The 20,888-nt window shown below is 38.1% G+C and overlaps 2 protein-coding genes and 1 long non-coding RNA gene across 3 annotated transcripts in view; 2 read left to right on the top strand and 1 right to left on the bottom strand.

Annotated features, from left to right (window-relative positions):
• LOC111230650 (collagen alpha-1(XIV) chain-like) overlaps positions 1–20,888 on the bottom strand; it is a 170,546-nt gene that overhangs the window by 33,699 nt on the left and 115,959 nt on the right. The gene's annotated exons all lie outside the window — the stretch shown is intronic.
• Positions 8,976–13,944, top strand: LOC111230628 (CD209 antigen-like protein A). The gene is made up of 7 exons (XM_022757413.1): positions 8,976–9,180; positions 9,451–9,561; positions 9,902–10,000; positions 10,119–10,175; positions 10,476–10,618; positions 12,438–12,550; positions 13,525–13,944. The coding sequence occupies exons 1-7, from the start codon at positions 9,036–9,038 to the stop codon at positions 13,658–13,660; spliced, it is 804 nt and encodes a 267-aa protein (XP_022613134.1). The 5' UTR covers positions 8,976–9,035; the 3' UTR covers positions 13,661–13,944.
• Positions 17,395–19,488, top strand: LOC111230631. Its single transcript, XR_002665453.1, has 4 exons — positions 17,395–17,609; positions 17,914–18,105; positions 18,790–18,926; positions 19,030–19,488. It is a non-coding gene; the product is annotated as an uncharacterized LOC111230631 (long non-coding RNA).

Below are 20,888 nucleotides of genomic sequence, written 5' to 3' on the forward strand. Positions count from 1 at the left end.
CCAATGATCACAATCTAGCAGACTAGCTTCGCTGGTGTTTTTACATTCCCGGTGAAGGTCCTCACAGGGTAGGTAAAAACAAGCAGCTGCTAACCTTTCCAGGAGAATCCCAGCAGAAAATAAAGAAGAACACGCCAGAGTAGGTTTTTAGCAGAAAACAGACCTAATTAATGAACCAAGTAATCTTAAAAATAAGGAAACCTGAAAATTAACTTTCATTATAAAGCAATAGCTGTCTTTCGTCTTGATTTGAGAAACCACTTAATCCCAACACCACAACACGCCTCTGCCTTTCAGTGAAAGCAGGGAAATCTATTTCTCACAGATCCAGTTTTTTTGAATGTACTATGACTTGAATCATGAAATCCTCTCCATTTTCCTTGTTTGATCCAAGAAATTTTTGGGGGGCTTTTAAACTAATTTCAGTCTGCTTGATGATTCAGCTGGTTTCTGTCGCTCCAAACCTGTGGGACACCAGAATATTCATGTTTTGAAACTTGATCTGAAACCCCTGTTTTTTGACATTTTGAAATAAATTTGAATCCCACTAAACATGTTCTGATTAAATCTATATCAACATTAGACTTAGCAGATCAGCCCCCCCCCCACACACAAGACTGTAGTAGAGTGAAGCGAGGAGGGCGGAGGAGAATGACCTATAGTGACCTTTGTCTATGTCCAGCTTCACATCGTTCATCGCAATATTGAACAGTTGTTATTGCACATGGCAAATTTTCCTCATATGGTGCAGAACTACTGGGAAACCAGAACTAAGAGATGACATGGGATTTGTTTCTTTTCCCTGAGAGTTGTTGTTGCTTCTCACACTGCAAAGACGTTTTCTGCTTCCTGGTCTGATAACAGTTTTACGACAGCAGTTTTAAATGGTCGTCTCTGAGGCTGAATGCTTTGTGGGTTGCAGGGATTCTTGTTGCAGTGTGTCAGTTGACCAGGAGGAAAACATTAGTTGTAAAGCTGCTCTCTTAATACATCTGTGGGACTGAATGCTCATATTCAGCTTTTTCCTTCATATGTTCTTATCATTTAAAAACACCAGAGAAGAAGCAGGTCGTCCTCATGCTGAGCTACATCTGAAACGTTTTTCTCCACCACTTTTGGTTTTGTCAGAATGATAAAGACAAATTGATCACACAAATTCAATAAGCTGAACTGTCCAAAAAATGGAAGCATGTTACTGGAACTCATCACAAAACTGTAAAATGAAGAGAGTTCAAGTCACAGCTGTTCATTTCAAACAGTGATTTTACCTTTTTCTTCTTTCTTTCATTGATTCAGTATCTGGTGTCTGTTAATAAAACCAGCACTGACAATATGATTTTAACATGTGATACTGTCTAACACATGGTTGTATTAGTTTTTCCAACAATGACTTTGATGCCAATAGAAAGAAATTAGTAGTTTACAGGAACAAAAAGTAACAGAGAAACAAAAAACTGTCTCAGTCGTTTGTGTCGTTGGTGATCCGTCCACCCATTCCCATGTGTATCGGGTTTCCCACGTTGATCTTAGACCAATCCAGGACTCTCCATCGTTGTTCAGCTTGTGACAAACTCCTGACAGTTGACAAGAGCAAAAATCATTTCTCTGTTTATAATTCTGGTTGTAGTAATGTCACCTTGTAGACCAACATTTAACAGTTAACTTTTCATTTCATTAAAATGTGTCTTAAAAGGTAAATAAAGATGTTTTCAGGCCTTCCAGCCATTTAGAGTTGTTTTCATTGATATTTAGAGTCATTGCATTTTCTTTTTTTTTCTCCAATTTCTCTGCCCCTTTGGATTCTATTTATCTGGAAAATCTATGAATCAATAGAGAGTTCAGTAATTTCTCTGATATCTTCGTAACAACAACTTCACTAGATGAAAGAACAGAGGACCTTCTGGTTTACAGGTTCTTCAATGTTCATCCATTTGTTCAAGTCCTTCAATTTCCATCAAAACAATAAAACCAGTCTGTGCTTTTCTCTCAGACAAGACATTTTGAAAATGTCTTTCTGCTAGTAGTTTTAGCAGAAACAGACTCATTAATGAACCAAGTGAACCTAAATAAAAGATAAGCTGAAATTTATTTTTATTATATATACAGTTTAATGAATACAACTACTCCTTAACATAGATGTTTATCCAGGCAAAATACATCCATCCAAGTCAAGACAGGAAGCAGGTCACTACTGTTACATGTACAATCACACACACGTTAACAAACACACTGACCTGTTTCCTCTCTGCTGTTTATGATCACCAGATCAGCTCCTCTGTGCTGACAGAGTTTTCCTGCTGTCATCCCAACTTTTCATCTCAGTGGATTTAAAGTAACAACTGAATCCAAATCTCTTCCATCCTTTCAGGACAGCATTCACTTATTGTCAAACAAGTGTTTAAAGACAGAATTCAGGTCAGTCAGAGTAACATTGATAAGACTTGTAATGTCATTGTTAAGTTTCTGACTGCCACCTTTCACTTTCAGCTCGTTTACTTTATAAGTACTATTGATTTTCACTCAGGTTTTGTAGCTTGTGTAAGTGATAGTCTCTAACAGAGAAATCCTCATAGAAAAACAGTCCAACACATGAAAAAATCAGAAGGAAAAGTAGAGACATGGTTAAGTGGAATCATGTGAATTGGTATAATACTGGTATTTGCTGTTTTGAAACTTTTCTCACTTTAAGTTCTTCCTTCATCATCTTTACTTCATCATGTAACTGGCTGTGATTATTACTCAGTGTTTCATAGCTGCTCTGTAACTGAGTGAAGTTGACTGGGAGAGATAAAACAGGCAAACAATATAAAGAGTGTGAAGTTGGATCATGTGTAATATGGTATTTGCTTGTTCATTTAAAAAATTCAAGCTTTTTTTGCCAACAATATGAAATATATTTTGGTCTTTGCTTGTTTGTTCAAAAACATTTCTTACCTGCCATTTGGTCCCCGAGCTGCTTTACCATAGTCCTGTATCTGAGTGTTGACTAACATATCTGCTGACAACAAAGAAAACAAGAAACAGACCTGTAACTTGCTCTTACACTGAGGGCAGAATGAAGTTACTTCTTTTGCGTGGTTAAATATCATTACACTTGGAATACAAACTTGAATTTAGTTATATGTGTTACCCACTGTCCTTCACCTGTGTGTTGAGCTCACTCACATGGATTAACAGATTTTTAAAATGACATGAATATGTACGAGAACCAAAAGGGAAATCAACAGTATCATGTCATTCTGTTTTTCGACAGTTGAAGTACAGACCAATCTGCCCTCCCATTCATTTCATCCTGACAGCAGTCAGACTTTTAGCAGTGGCACACTGTTTACACTGTTGTACTTTACTATCATTCATTATTTATTTTCTGTTTTGCCCTTGCACAATAACAGTCTATACTTCTTTCTTTCTTTTCTTTTTTTTTTTGCATGTGTCCAATCTCCAGTTCAATATCTTAGTGCAATGCTACACACCGTGTGTGGATACCACAGCAGGTCGTATCTGTATCAAGTGTATTAAGTTTTTGTTACACAACACCGTGTTGCACTTAAATAGGTTACGAACACTGGGAACTACCTTTTTGTTAAATTAGCAACCATTTTTGATGGAAAGGTTTCATCAGTTTGCTTCATAGACATACAGTAGCTGTACCAAGTTGTCACAAAAATGCATTGTGTGAACTGGTTTAGAATTTGCTGCTGAGTAGTTTCTCAGAGGTATTTGTATTTTATCTTACAAACATATGGACAGGATGATGATCCCAGCTGTCACCAGAAGGCTCAGCACTCCAAGACACAATGGCAGCAGCTGTTGAAGAGGCCTCTCTTGGACCGGTGCCGTGGTTCTGAGTGTGTGGTCCTACAGAGGCAAAGCACACAGAAGAGCAGCGGTATTTAACAGAGAGTGACATGGGTGTTGTTCTCATAGTTCTTATTACCCATAATTCTCCACTGTTACTAATTACATTTTTACCCACTAGCATCATATTTGAGATCTGTGGTTGTGGGTGGCATCTGTAGGACCACACACTCAGAACCAACGCACCCGGTCCAACGAGCAGCCTTATCACAGCGCTGCATTGTGTCTTGGAGTGCTGGGTCCTTCTGGTGACAGCTGCGGATCATCATCCTGTCCATGAGTGTTGTAAGATAAAATACAAATAGCTCTGGAAGAAACTACTGCAGCAGCACTTCTAACAGGTTGCACCACAATGCATTTTGTGTGACAACTTGGTAACAGCACTTGTAGTCTTATGAAGCAAACTGATGAACCTTTCCATCAAATGTTGTATTTACAAAAAAGTACGATTCCCGTGTTTCGTACAACCCAATATTTAAATACAAACCAACTGTGTGTTGTACAATTCTTATATACACTCTTGATATGATACGACTTGACTTGTGGTATCTCACTCACGGGTTTGTGTAGATTGCACTAAGATATTGAACTGGAGATTGGGACACATGCAAAAAAAAAAAAAGGAAAAGAAAGAAAGAAGTGTAGAGACTGTTATTGTGCAAGGGCAAAACAGAAAATAAATATGATGATAAGTAAAGTACAACAGTTAACATGTGTGCCACTGCTAAAAGTCTGACTTGCTGTCAGGATGAAATGAATGGGAGGCAGATTGGTCTGTACTTCAACCTGTCGAAAAACAGAATGACATGATACTGTTGATTTCCCTTTTGGTTCTCGTACATAGTCAGTCATTTAAAAATCTGTTAATCCATGTGAGTGAGCTCAACAACACAGCGTGAAGGACAGTGGGTAACACATATAACTAAATTTCAAGTTGTGTATTCCAAGTGTTAATGATATTTAACCACGCAAAAGAAGTAACTTCATTCTGCCCTCAGTGTTAAGAGCAAGTTACAGGTCGTTTCTTGTTTTCTTGTGTTGTCAGCAGATATGTTAGTCAACACTCAGATACAGACTATGGTAAGCAGCTCGGGGACCAAATGGCAGTAAGAAATGTTTTTGAACAAACAACAAAGACCAAATATTATTTTCATATTGTTTGGCAAAAATAAGCTATGAAAGTTTTTTAAATGAAACAAAGCAATACCATATTACACATGATCCAACTTCACACTCTTTATATTGTTTGCCTGTTTTTATCTCTCCCAGTCAAACTTCACTCAGTTACAGAGCAGCTATGAAACACTGAGTAATATATCACACCAGTTACATGATGAAGTAAAGATGATGAAGGAAGAACTTAAAAGGTTGAAGAAAAGTTCAAAAACAGCAAATACCAGTTATTATACCAATTCACATGATTCCACATTAACCATTTCCTCTTAATTTTTTTCTTTTTTCTTGATTTTTCATGTTTGTGGAAAACTCATTGGATTTTCTATGAGGATCTCTGTTAGAGACTATCACTTACAAAGCTACAAAACCTGAGTGAAAAATCAATAGTAACTTATAAAGTAAACGAGCTGAAAGTGAAAGGTGGCAGTCACGAAACTTAACAATGACATTACAAAGTCTTATCAATGTTACTCTGACTGACCTGAATTCTGTTCTTTAAACACTGTTTTGACAATAAGTGAATGGCTGTCCTGAAAGATGGAAGAGATTTGGATTCAGTTGTTACTTTAATCCACTGAGATGAAAAGTTGGGATGACAGCAGGAAACACTGTCAGCACAGAGGAGCTGATCTGGTGATCATAAACAGCAGAGAGGAACAGGTTCAGTGTGTTTGTTAACGTGTGTTGATTGTACATGTAACACTAGTGACCTGCTTCCTGTCTTGACTTGGATGGATGTTATTTGCCTGGATAAACATCTATGTTAAGGAGTAGTTGTATTCATTAAACTGTATATATAATAAAAATAAATTTCCAGCTTATCCTTATTTAGGTTCACTTGGTTCATTAATTGAGTCTGTTTCTGCTAAAACTACTAGCAGAAAAGACATTTTCAAAAATGTCTTTGTCTGAGAGAAAAAGCACAGACTGGTTTTATTGTTTTGATGGAAATTGAAGACTTGAACAAACATGGATGAACATTGAAGAACCTGTATAACCAGAAGGTCCTCTGTTCTTTCATCTAGTGAAGTTGTTGTTAGAAGATATCAGAGAAATTACTGAACTCTCTATTGATTCATATAGATTTCCAGATAAATAGAATCCAAAGGGGCAGAGAAATTGGAGAAAAAAAAGAAATGCAATGACTCTAAATATCAATGAAAAACAACTCTAAATGGCTGGAAGGCCTTGAAAACATCTTTATTACCTTTTAAGACACATTTTTAATGAAATGAAAAAGTTAACTGTTAAATGTTGGTCTTACAAGGTGACATTACTACAACACAGAATTATAAACAGAAGAAATGATTTTTGTCTCTTGTCAACTGTCAGGAGTTTGTCACAAAGCTGAACAACGATGGAGAGTCCTGGATTTGGTCTAAGATCAACGTGGGAAACCCGATACACATGGGAATGGGTGGACGGATCACCACTGACACAAACGTGAGACAGTTTTTGTTTCTCTGTTACTTTTGTTCCTGTAAACTACTAAATTTTCTTTCTATTGGCATTCAAAGTCATTGTTGGAAACTAATACAACCATGTGTTAAGACAGTATCACATGTTAAAATCATTATTTGTCAGTGCTGGTTTTATTAACAGACACCAGATACTGAATCAATGAAAGAAAGAAAAAAGTAAAATCACTGTTTGAAATGAACAGCTGGACTTGAACTCTCTTCATTTACAGTTTGTGATGAGTTCCAGTAACAATGGCTTCATTTTTCTGGACAGTTCAGCTTATTGAATTTGTTGTGATCAATTTGTCTTTATCATTCTGACAAAAACAAAAGATGGTGGGAGAAAAACGTTTAAATGTAGCTCAGCATGAAGGACGACCTGCTTCTTCTCTGGTGTTTTTAAATGATAAGAACATATGAAGGAAAAAGCTGAATATGAGCATCAGTCCCACAGATGTTATTAAGAGAGCAGCTTTACAACTAATGTTTCCTCCTGGTCAACTGACACACTGCAACAAGAATCCCTGCAACCCACAAAGCATTCAGCCTCAGAGACGACCATTAAAAACTGCTGTCTTAAAACTGTTATCAGACCAGGAAGCTAGAAAACGTCTTTGCAGTGTTGAGCAAAGCAAAACAACTCTCAGGGAAAAGAACAAATCCATGTCATCTCTTAGTCTGGTTTCAGTAGTTCTGCACCATATGAGGAAAATTCCATGTTGCAATAACACTGTTCAATATTGCGATGACGATGTGAAGCTGGACATATACAAAGGTCACTATAAGGTCATCTCCTCCGCCCTCCTTCCTCTCACTCTCTCATGTCTTGATGTGTCTGAAAATTCTCTAAAAACTAATGACTGAAAATAATAGAAATGTTTAAAGTAGAGATTCAAATTTATTTCAATGTCAAAAAAACCAGGGGTTTCAGATCAGTTTCAAAACAATAATATTCTTGTCCCACAGGTTTGGAGCGACAGAACAGCTGAGATCATCAAGCAGACTGGAATATGTAGCATTCTGTGATCAACAAGAAAATGGAGAGGATTTCATGATTCAAGTCATAGTTACATTCACAAAAACTGGATCTGTGAGAAATAGATTTCCTGCTTTCACTGAAGGCAGAGGCGTGTGTGGTGTTGGGATTAAGTGGTTCTCAAATCAGACGAAAGACAGCTATTCTTTATAACTGAAAGTTAATTTCCAGGTTTTCCTTATTTAGATTACTTGGTTCATTAATGAGTCTGTTTCTGCTAAAACTACTCTGCGTGTCTTCTTTATTTTCTCTGGTCTCCTGGAGTTAGCAGCTGCTTGTTTTTACCTACCTGTGAGGACCTTCACCGGGAATGTAAAACACCCAGGCGAAGCTAGTCCTGCTAATTGTGAATCCATGAATTACGCTACGACTAATCAGTTAAAAACGACTTGAATGACGGAAATATGTAATCAACAACGGGCTGCAACTGTCTGCAGCTGTAGGGTGGACAAAGATGAATCAGTGATAGGTCACATAGAATAACAGGTTTCATCTGAAGACCCTGAACAGATGAAGGGGATTATTCAATTATTATGTAATGTATGATGTGGCTTTATTTTTGTCAGTGTTAACAGTGGACAACAAACTGTCTGCTTTAGCTACACGCTATGTTACAACAGCAACAATGAAAATTTAACATTTAATTTGTCATGGTTTGCTATGGCAGACACTTTTTGTTAGTTTTGTTTGGACTTTTTGCACTTTCCTGTTTTATTTTGTATTGGTTTCCTTGTGTGTCTGTGTTTTGCTTCTTGTCTTGGTCTCGTTTCTGTGTGGTGATTGTCTGCCCCGCCCCTAATGTGTTTCACCTGTGTTCAATCACCCTTGCCTCCCTTGTGTCTATAGAGTCCTTGTGCTCCCCTTTGTCTGTTGTTTCTTCACTGTTGTCTTTCTGTTTATCCCTGCTGTCTCTCGGTTGTTCTTTGGATCTTGTGTGAAATGAACCTGTCTGCACCGTCCCAATGTGTTGCTGCATTTGGGTCCTACTTACCTCGCAAACCTTGACATAAGTTCATATCACTGAACATCACAGAACTTTTTGAAAGAAGTTAGTTCCTCTACCAGAGAAAATATTAATAACTGTACAGTTCACACATCAAGTTTCCTGTGTCCAGTAACTTGCTTCTTTCTCTTGCAAGCTTTAACAAATGTATTCACATGTATGTGCACAATTAGCTGCTGCTGAGTGTATCTCTGCATAAATGACAGAATAATAGTCAAATCAAAGCTTCTTCACTCATGACTTCTATTTATCTGTCTATTTAAAAGCTTTTCCAAATCCAATGCATGACCTTATAAGTCTTCAATTAGCAGCAGAAACATATAAATGACGATCTGATGGAGAAATGATTCATTAAAAATCAACAATTGTGTGGTTGTGGTTTGTTCTGCTGCTACTTCCCTTTCTCTCTGTTGAAGGCCGCCTGACTCAGGGAGAAACAGACAAGCAGTGACGACTGGTCAAAATCGAGTTCACTCAGTTTTTAGCTTTTCCACTGATCGGGATGTCTACAGATATTCAAGCTGAATCAGATTTGAGGGTGAAATATATCAGAGGAGTTCAAGAGGACAGAAGACAGAGAGAGAAAAACGAGGTGGAGATGTTTGAGGACGGAGAGCAGCAGACTGGCGTTTGGTTACAAACAGCTGGTAAGTATGAAATCATGAATATTGCCAAGGAAAAGCTAATGTTCAGTATTAGTGTGTTGGGATCTTAAATCTATGTTGTAGAATAAGCATGATGAACCCATCTGATTCATCATCAGGTCACTTGGTGGTGTCATTTGGTGCCACCTGAGTTCAAATGTCATTGCTGTCATCAGACAGGTGAACTGAAAGAAAAGAAAAGCTCCACAGTTCAAACAAGTCCCACAGAAATGCTTAAAGAAAATGTATCCTCTGTGTATTTTGCTTCTGTAGAACGCCACACTGAGAAGAACCTTCCAGCTGTCAGTAGAAGCTGGTCCAGAGCTTTTACAGTGTCTCTGGGAGTGCTGTGTCTGCTGACATTGACTGGGATCATCACACGCTGTGAGGAGTTTTATTACATAACATTACATGTCTTATTCCCCACATTAAATCCTCTTTAAGTAAAATGCTTTCACGTTGCAGTCCTGATTGATTTTGTTTCTTTTTGTTACTTGATATGTCAGCTAGCACATCAGTTACCCACTAGTCACCACACCCTGAGTGAGCTGTACACTCAGCAGGCTGAAGGACAGTGGTTCCCTCAGCCTGTAATTAAATTCCAGTCAGCAAGTGTCACAGTGACGTTTAATAATTCACAGGATGTCACTTAATGGTGCATTTTTTAAAAATCAGATTGATTAGATATTTTTGATGTGGTTCTTGTTTTATTGTTTCTCACCAGATATTTTAGTCACTTTAGAAAAAGACCAGCTGGAGACCAGACACAACAACCTGAGCGTCAGTTACAACCAGCTCCAAGGAGAACTCTTACGAATGAAAGGTTTTCAAACAAATAAGCGAATACTGTATTACACAGGATCCAACTTCACTGTCTATTAAGCATAACATTTTGATATTGTTTTACTGTTTCCTCTGTTGCTTGTTTTCTCAATACGTAGCAGTCAACTTCACTCAGTTACAGGATGGAGTAAAGAAGCTGAATCAAATAATCGAAGGTGAGAAAAGTAACAGCAAATACCAGTATTATACCAATTCACATGATTCCACTTAACCATGTCTCTACTTTTCCTTCTGATTTTTTCATGGTGTTGGACTGTTTTTCTATGAGGATTTCTCTGTTAGAGACTATCACTTACACAAGCTACAAAACCTGAGTGAAAATCAATAGTACTTATAAAGTAAACGAGCTGAAAGTGAAAGGTGGCAGTCAGAAACTTAACAATGACATTACAAGTCTTATCAATGTTACTCTGACTGACCTGAATTCTGTCTTTAAACACTTGTTTGACAATAAGTGAAATGCTGTCCTGAAGGATGGAAGAGATTTGGATGCAGTTGTTACTTTAAATCCACTGAGATGAAAAGTTGGGATGACAGCAGGAAAGACTGTCAGGACAGAGGAGCTGATCTGGTGATCATAAACAGCAGAGAGGAACAGGTCAGTGTGTTTGTTAACGTGTGTGTGATTGTACATGTAACAGCTAGTGACCTGCTTCCTGTCTTGACTTGGATGGATGTATTTGCCTGGATAAACATCTATGTTAAGGAGTAGTTGTATTCATTAAACTGTATATATAATAAAAATAAATTTCAGCTTATCCTTATTTAGGTTCACTTGGTTCATTAATGAGTCTGTTTCTGCTAAAACTACTCTGAGTGTCTTCTTCATGTTCTCTGGTTCTCCTGGAGTTAGCAGCTGCTTGTTTTTACCTACCTGTGAAGACCTTCACCAGGAATGTAAAACACCAGCGAAGCTAGTCATGCTAATTGTGAAGCCATGAATAAGCTAAGACTAAGCAGTTGAAAACAACTTGAATGACAGAAATGTGCAGCTAAACCTCAACAATCACTTCAACTGTGAGCAGCTGTAGTGCAGAGCGGACAAAGATGAATCAATGATAGAAGCATGTTTCATCTGAAGACCCTGAACAAATTAAGTGGATGGAAATTATTACATAATGTGTGATGTGGGTTTATTGTTATCAGTGTTGACAGTGGCCAATCACATATGATCTTTCTTTTAGTGTAAAGTGTTTCCACTGTTCAACTGCAGTCTGAATGTGTGTAGCGGTGCATGCAGCAGAGCCAACCCGCTGATTAAAACCAGTTTTATTGGGTAGTTATCAAAGAGCTTCACTGTGTGACAGTAAGGACGATTTTCAACTGTTTCCTTTATGTTACAACTGCAACAATGAAACATTTAAGTTCATATCACTAAAGATCAGAACTTGTTAAAGAAGTCAGTTTCTCTACCAGAGAAAATATTAATGACTGTAAAGTTCACACGACATTTCCTGTCAAAGTAACTGCCTCCCTCTTCTGCAGCCTTCAACTACATGTATTTACATGTATGTGCACATTGCTGCTGCTGAGTACAAATGTATCGCTTACTTGTGTTTTTCACCTGCTGCCAGTCTCTGACCTGCTTCCTGTCTTGACTCTGATGGATTTATTTTCCTGTTTAAACAGCTTCCTGGTTGAACAATTGTAAACCTGTTCACTGAATCTAGTCAAGTGTCTGTATTTCAACCCGCTCTGCCCGTGATCACTGTATAGGTGTTTTGCTCCACTTCTCTGTTGCTTTTCTACATTAGCTATGACAAAAGATTCTTTGAAAAAGGTGCAAATATTATTTCAGAGACACTTTAAGACTTTCCTTCATAGTTGTAGATTTGTTGAGGTTACTGCACATGTGAAGTGCAATAAAAAAAGTCTTGTTTCTAGAAATGCAGAAAAAATGTTGATGGTTGATTAATGAGGAAGAATGCAAGATTAGCATCAGTGCAAGTGAAGAGAAACAGAGGAGTAAAAACACAGGCTAGACATTTTCAAAATTTCTTATCTGAGTGAAAAGCACAGACTGGTTTTATTGTTTTGATGGAAATTGAAGACTTGAACAAACATGGATGAAAACTGAAGAACCTGTATAACCAGAAGGTCCTCTGTTCTTTCATCTAGTGAAGTTGTTGTAAGAAGATATCAGAGAAATTACTGAACTCTCTACTGATTCATAGTTTTCCGGATGAATAGAATCCAAAGGGGCAGAGAAATTGGAGAAAGAAAAAATGCAATGCTGACTTTAAATATCAATGAAAACAACTCTAAATGGCTGGAAGGCTTCAAAACATCTTTATTTACCTTTTAAGACACATTTTAATGAAATGAAAAGTTAACTGTTAAATGTTGGTCTACAAGGTGACATTACTACAACAGAATTATAAACAGAGAAATGATTTTTGTCTCTTGTCAACTGTCAGGAGTTTGTCACAAAGCTGAACAACAATGGAGAGTCCTGGATTGGTCTAAGATCAACGACGAAAAACCGAGGATACACATGGGAATGGGTGGACGGATCACCACTGACACAAACGTGAGACAGTTTTTTGTTCTCTGTTACTTTTTGTTCCTGTAAACTACCAATTCTTCTTGCTATTGGCATCAAAGTCATTGTTGGAAACTAGTACAACCATGTGTTAAGACAGTATCACATGTTAAAATCATATTGTCAGTGCTGGTTTTATTAACAGACACCAGATACTGAATCAATGAAAGAAAGTAAAAAGGTAAAATCACTGTTTGAATGAACAGCTGGACTTGAACTCTCTTCATTTACAGTTTGTGATGAGTTCCAGTAACAATGACTTCATTTTTCTGGACAGTTCAGCTTATTGAATTTGTGTGATCAATTTGTCTTTATCATTCTGACAAAACAAAAGTGGTGGGAGAAAAACGTTTAAATGTAGCTCAGCATGAAGGACGACCTGCTTCTTCTCTGGTGTTTTTAAATGATAAGAACATATGAAGGAAAAAGCTGAATATGAGCATCAGTCCCACAGATGTATTAAGAGAGCAGCTTTACAACTAATGTTTCCTCCTGGTCAACTGACACACTGCAACAAGAATCCCTGCAACCCACAAAGCATTCAGCCTCAGAGACGACCATTTAAAACTGCTGTCTGTAAAACTGTTATCAGACCAGGAAGCAAGAAAACGTCTTTGCAGTGTGAGCAAAGCAAACAACTCTCAGGGAAAAGAACAAATCCATGTCATCTCTTAGTCTGGTTTCCAGTAGTTCTGCACCATATGAGGAAAATTTGCCATGTGCAATAACACTGTTCAATATTGCGATGACGATGTGAAGCTGGACATAGACAAAGGTCACTATAGGTCATCTCCTCTACCCTCCTCCCTCTCACTCTCTCATGTCTTGATGTGTCTGAAAATTCTCTAAAAACTAATGACTGAAAATAATAGAAATATTTAAAGTGAGATTAAATTGATTTCAATGTGAAAATAATCAGGAGTTTCAGCTCAGTTCAAAACAATAATATTCTTGTCCCACAGGTTTGGAGCGACAGAACAGCTGAAACATCAAGCAGACTGGAAATATGTAGCATTCTGTGATCAACAAGGAAAATGGAGAGGATTTCATGATTCAAGTCATAGTTACATTCACAAAAACTGGATCTGTGAGAAATAGATTTCCTGCTTTCACTGAAGGCAGAGGCGTGTGTGGTGTTGGGATTAAGTGGTTTCTCAAATCAGACGAAAGACAGCTATTCTTTATAATGAAAGTTAATTTCAGGTTTTCCTTATTTAGATTTACTTGGTTCATTAATGAGTCTGTTTCTGCTAAAACTACTCTGTGTGTCTTCTTTATTTTCTCTGGTTCTCCTGGAGTTAGCAGCTGCTTGTTTTTACCTACCTGTGAGGACCTTCACCAGGAATGTAAAACACCAGCGAAGCTAGTCCTGCTAATTGTGAATCCATGAATACGCTACGACTAATCAGTTAAAAGACTTGAATGACAGAAATATGTAATCAACAACGGCTGCAACTGTCTGCAGCTGTAGGGTGGACAAAGATGAATCAGTGACAGGTTACATCAGAATAACAGGTTTCATCTGAAGACCCTGAACAGATGAAGGGGATTATTCAATTATTATGTAATGTATGATGTGGCTTTATTTTTGTCAGTGTTAACAGTGGACAACAAACTGTCTGCTTTAGCTACACGCTATGTTACAACAGCAACAATGAAAATTTACCATTTAAGTTCTTATCACTGAACATCAGAACTTGTTGAAGAAGTTAGTTCCTCTACCAGAGAAAATATTAATAGCTGTACAGTTCACATATCAAGTTTCCTGTGTCAGTAACTGCTTCTTTCTTCTGCAAGCTTTAACAAATGTATTCACATGTATGTGCACATTGCTGCTGCTGAGTGTATCTCTGCATAATGACAGAATAAAGTAAAATAAAAGCTTTTCATCATGACTTCTATTTATCTGTCTATTTAAAAGCTTTTCCAAATCCAATGCATGGACCTTATAGTCCAGGCATCACCAAATAGCGGACCTCGGTAAGGACCCGGACCGAGTGATGGTTCTGTCCGGACCCGTGAGCCGTGACCAATCTCTGATAAATTTACGAGAATAGACGATTTTCATGGAGCATTTTTTTCTGACGGTCGCAACTATAGACGGCGGGCGCTACTACTCGAGTTAATACGGCAATAGCTTCACTCAGTTGAGCCAATCGAATCCTTTGTTTACCCTGCGTGGCCGGGGCACCAGAGCAGTGAGGAAGAGACATGGCTTGCTCCAAAAGACGGAAGGACCTTTGTTTTAAAGATGAATGGACGGAGAAGTTTATGTTCATTCTTCCGGCAGGCAGTTCAAAACCAGTGTGCCTCATATGCTCCGAAAATGTCGCATTAATTAAAAGTGGCAACGTGAAGCGGCACGACGAAACAAAGCACAGCTCTTTTGAGCAAAGTTTTCCCCTGAAGTCCGAGCCGAGGGCACGCAAAATAGCCGAACTGCAAGCGCAGTATGACAGGTCTACCCGACTCATCACGCATACATTTACAGCCCAGCAACGTGAAAACGAATGTTCACTAAAAGTATCGTGGATTTTGGGGCAACACAAAAAAACATTTAGTGATGGGACAGTGGTGAAGGAGTGCTTAAATGCTGTTGCTGAGACATTATTTGAGGGGAAACAAAAAGACGAGATGTGTGAAAAAATCAAACAAATCCCGATGTCAGCTTCAACAGCAACCAGAAAATCAGAAATATTAGCAGATGATGGACTGGCACAGCTTGATGCAGCCATTCAGAGTGCACTATGCATTTCTTTGGCCATTGACGAATCTACAGATGTTACTGATAATGCCCAGCTTTTGGTCTATGTGAGATTTTTTTCACAAAGATAAGAAGGAGCTCGGTGAGGACTTGCTGGGTGTAACACCACTTGAAACACACACAAGAGGAGAGGACATATATGCAGCAATAAAAGAGATGCTGACAAAGAGGGGCATAGATCTGAAGCAGGTTGTCTCTGTCACCACGGATGGTGCTCCTGCCATGGTGGGAAAAGAGCGGGGGGCTGTGTCCCGGATGAAAGAGGACAACCCAGATCTTATTGCTTACCACTGTCTCATCCATCAGACTGTTCTGTGTGCCACTCTATCAGAACATTTTGCTGAAGTAATGAACACAGTGATGAAACTCATCAACTTCCTTAGGGCATCCTCATCCCTTCAGCATCGCCTCCTGAGAGAATTCCTGGAAGATGTTGAGGCAAATGCCAATGACCTGCTACTGCACAACAATGTAAGGTGGCTGAGTAAGGGCAATGCACTGGGACGTTTCTGGTCTATTCGAAAAGAAATAGAAGCTTTCTTAAAGCAGGTCAAGAGCCAGAGAGCCACACAGTTTTCACTGTTTCTGCAAGATGAGCACAAGATGGATATGGTTGCTTTTTTGGTTGACATTACGTCACATCTTAATGAGCTCAATTTAAAGCTGCAGGGCCAGAACAATTCAGTTGCTGATTTGATGACAGCTGTTCGCTCTTTCCAGAGGAAGCTGGACATTTTCAAAGAAGATATTGGTGCAGAGTGTGAACACTTCCCAAAACTGCAGGAACAGATGCAGGGTGAGAGAGATGTTTCTCCCTATGTTGACTTCCTCAGCAAGCTGATTGAAAACTTCAGTAACAGGTTCAACAGCTTCTGCCTTGGGCCACAGCTCCTCCTGCTAATCCAGAATCCTTTCCTCATCAGAGAGGTCAGAGGATTTTCAAAGGAGGTGACACAGGTGTTCAAGTGGGCACATGCAGGATCTCTACAGCTTGAGCTCATTGATCTGCAAGGAAATGCTGCATTAAAGGAGCATTTTGAGGCAACTGACTTCTGGCTTGCGGGCAAAAACCGTCCCGACAGCAATAACATCTTGCCATTATACTTTTATCCATGTTTGAGAGTGAATGACAGACACAAAATGTCACACATCATGTTGCAGACTGCACTGTAGCCTGCACAACACCTGGTGCTAAAATACATCTACATCATGGCAGCAACATTTACCCACAGAATCACTTCCTCTTCAAAGCATGAGAAACTTTATTTTTCTCTTTTTGCAGCCATGCTTTATTTCAAGCTACTGTGAGCTTTTATTCTGAAACATTCTGACAGGAAGTTTCATATGATGTAAGGTATGAAAAAAATAACTGCAGCAAATATATAATATGTGACTGTGGGCCACAGCGCCCCACATGTGAAGACTAACAAAGAAATTATAGTTGGATTTTTACCAATCAATTTCTTAAATTAGCCTTTGATTATGTTCCGGCCCATATTACAGTTCATCAATCCAGCTCAATTTAAAGTCATTATCATCTATCATCTTATATGTTGTTTTCTTTCTTAAATCAAACTACAACAGCACAACATTTCATTTCATTACCACTCAAACATTGAAACTGAAATAAAGATAAAGTCTGTTCCTCTACCAGACAGAACAAAAATGACTGCAGTCCACACACCAGTGTCAGTTTCCTGTGTCACAGAGGTGTGTTTATTCTGTGTGGGCAATCATGTTTGCAGTTTGGAACAAATGTGTGTATGTGAACACACACATCTGTTGTTGAGTGAAAACTTTGTGTCTCCTCAAAGTCACTATCAGGAAATGAAGATAAGAAACAGCTTGTTTAAATTATTTATTTAAATTAAATAATTTACTTTGAATTCTAAATTATTAATTTATTGGAATATACCTTTGTATAGTTTATCTGAAGGGTTTCATCACTTTAATGACTGAATTTAGGTCACTAAGCTGTCAATGGGAGGTTTCAATTTAACACCAACAATGTGCTAGATGTGTATCTGTGGTTGCAGTTCATCCTGCTGCCACTTCCTGTACTGTAGGCTGTCCGGCTCAAAGACAAATTCACAAACAGCGACACCTTGTCAAGAGTAAATTCAGATCGCATTACATTTTTTACCGTGTCGTCAGATATTCTCGCTGCACCAGCTCTGAGCTTGAATGTGAGACATGTCAGAAAAGAGAACAGTGGAGAGGGAGAGGAGAATCAGGAGGAGATCTTAGAGGATGAGGAGCATCACGCTGATCTTGGGTCACACAGTAAGTCTGACATGATGAATAACAGGGAAGGTAATGTCAATTATTTGGTGTGGCTATATAAAATTTAGATACTGAATGATGATTCACAATTTACTAATCAATTCACAGTTAGTGACCATTTAATACATGTCACTATCAGGTGCTGTAATCTGCTGCCATGTGAAATCAAATGTTATTGTTCTAATCAAGACCAATGAGAACGAGTAACATTACCTACTAACAATACTCACACAGTTACAAGAGGCCACTTCAAACTTCAAGCAAGTGAAATAAAACAGGTTCTCTCTATCTTTTGTCTTTGTAGGAGCACACACTCAAAACAATCCTGCAGCTGTCAAAAGATGGAGTTTAAAACCTGCAGTGACTCTGGGAGTGATCCAGCTGCTGATACTAGCTGGACTCTTCATACGTTGTGAGGAAAATTGTCATATATTAAATCCCTCTCTGTTTCTCTGTAATGCCGTCTTAATGTTTTTCATGAGAAAATATAGTTAAGGTGAGTGTCGACATATTTTATCAAAACTTCATGTGACTCTCTTCCTACGATTAGTGGTGTCTTCAGTGGTTTTGTCCATGAGACAAACAACCAAGTATAACGTTAAGAGGACAGTTTATAGAGAGCGCTGTAATACGATATGCTTTGCCATCATTATGACTGCTGGTAACTATTCTGTGTTTTATAGCTTGCTTTGTGGTTCAATCAGTTGAGAAGTGAGAACCAAGTGTGTGTGAATGCTAACTTTTTTTTTTTACTGCAGTCAGCTCAGAACCAAACTGTTGCACTGATTATTGGATGAATGATGATTCAGTCAGGCAGCAGTTGGGACTGAGTCACAAGTTTTAAACTAAGTTTGATTGAAAATGAACTATGACATCTGAGCAGTCCTTATTTATTCAGAATAAAACTAACCACAAGAGTTGGTGTTATGGAGACCTCACTCCCACCTACAAAAATACAGGAAGGGATGTTTTACTAATGCTGCCATTATCCTCAGTATCTCATCAGGCTCATAAACATGTGCAGTAGGTGAAACACACACAATATTTATTCTATTCTGTTTGTATTTTTCTTCCTTTTCATGTATTTGTGCCTTTATTTTTGTCATTTGACCAGAATCAAACTCAACAGGAACGTCTGAGTGCCAGACACATCCTTTTGTTTTGTTGTGGTTCTCACCAGATATTTCAGTCATTTTGGAAAAAGACCAACTGCAGACAAGATACAACAACCTGCACAACAATCACAGCCAGTTACAGGATGAAGTAAAGCAGCTCCAGGGGAAAATTGCAGCCCAAGACCCCACCCTGATAATTTTGGTGCAACCCTAATTTAAATAATGTAAATGTGGTGATTAAAATAGATTGAATTTAATAGGTTGTAAAAATGCATTGTAATGACATAATTGTACTTCCTCTGCAGGTTCTGGGAGACAGGACACTCTCAAAAGACCTGGTACCAGTATGTAGAATGCTGCAGTCAGCAAGGAAAATGGACACAAAGCAAATATTACAATTCTAACACCTGGATCTGTGAAAAAAATATCTCTTGCTTTTACTGTAGGGGAAGTGGTGTGTATTTTTAGGATGAATCCATCAACCCAATCACTATTTGTGCAGTTACTCACTCTGCACTCTCTGCATAACAAACACATGGCTCATTGACTGACAAATCCCCATACATAGTCATAGTTACATAACTTTTAAGTGACAACAGTAGAAATGTGTTTTTTTCTCCCCTAAAACCGACTTGCCATTCGACTCAATATTGTTACATTTAACAGGTCACATGACTCAGATGGGAGTCTTATGGTCTTTATTACATTAACTGTATTAGTCATGGATGTATATTGTACAAATAAAGAATGTACAGAAACTTTGACACTGAACTTTTGAAAATCTTGTCAGTGTAATCTGCAGAATCTAAGAATTGTCTAAAATCTGAAGAGTCAGCTTGGAAAATACAAACATTTCTGACAAGTTCATGCAACAGTCTTTGTGCAGCCATAGTCACAGGACCCTCTGTCTGACCATCAATAATTGGCCTCACAGTGCCGCCACAACACACTGCATTTAAAGCAAGTATCAAAAGTCCTGGTTGTGTGTCGGACGGTTTCGGTCCCTAATTCAAGCCGTATTGGTGCATGTTATGCCACAACCTGCCCATGGATGAAGACATGTTTTTGCCTGTTAAAATTGCCCTCAATTATTATTATGTATTAGCATGTTCGGGTAAGAACAAGACACAATTCATACTCTTAAGACTAGTGTACAACCAGCTGCTGTTTATTAGATACACATGTCCAAAACTAAGTCTTACACAACAGCCCTGTGACGCTGCTGTGGTATTTCTTGTATCCTACACCTCATCATGTTTGCCCATATCAGCCCATCACTAGTGAAGAAAATGTTCCGATGTGTCAAACATGATTACCCAACAAGGAAGAAATACTGCACATTTGCGCAACAACACAATTTTACCATGATTTACTGCACTGCTGCAGCCAACAATAAATGTTTAAATAGTGAACAGGGCCTTTACTTACTATAACTGAAGAGACAAACAGGCCTTTATTTACTTCAGTTGAAGAGTATTGTACTCATCATATTTTAGTGAGAGGGCTTGTTTTTTTCTGATACTTATCCAATTTATTGTTCTGCATATTTATAAAAAAAAAACCATAATAACAACAAAATAACAATATCCCGTATTAACAATTAATAGTTGCATTACCTGAAAAGGTCTTAGTAATGATATACTTAAAAGGGTTTTTAATAGAGTGATTCCAATATTTATTTGTTATTTCTTCCATCTGGATATTTGAAAATATAAATACAATAAAGTGATAATTTCATTTCTTTAATAAGGTGAAATGCTATTTAAAATAAATGATAAAAAAATGAGTTTATGTTTTTAACTCTTTTTCTTCCACAGTCACACATGACTTGAGCATTTATCTGTAGATGTGGTTTGTCTTGCTGCTGCTTCCTCGATGCTCACTCTCTTAAAAGCTGCCTAACTCACAGAGGAACAAACAGTGCGGAATAGCTGCACTTTGTTTCAAGTTCTTTCACCTCTCAAGATGTCTGCAGACATTCAAGCACCAGATGAGATTCTGGATGTGAACAGGAACAGAGTCAGGAACAATGGAGAAGAAAGAGAGGAAAGTCACATAGAGATCTATGAGCATGAAGACACTTTGAAACACACTCATATTGAACTTGGGTCCCATAAACTCAGTAAGTATAACAACAAAATATTGTACTACAAAGAGCTTGATA

The sequence above is a fragment of the Seriola dumerili genome, unplaced genomic scaffold (assembly GCF_002260705.1).
Source record: "Seriola dumerili isolate Sdu_G_001 unplaced genomic scaffold, Sdu_1.0 BDQW01000276.1, whole genome shotgun sequence".
NCBI classification, from domain to species: domain Eukaryota; kingdom Metazoa; phylum Chordata; class Actinopteri; order Carangiformes; family Carangidae; genus Seriola; species Seriola dumerili.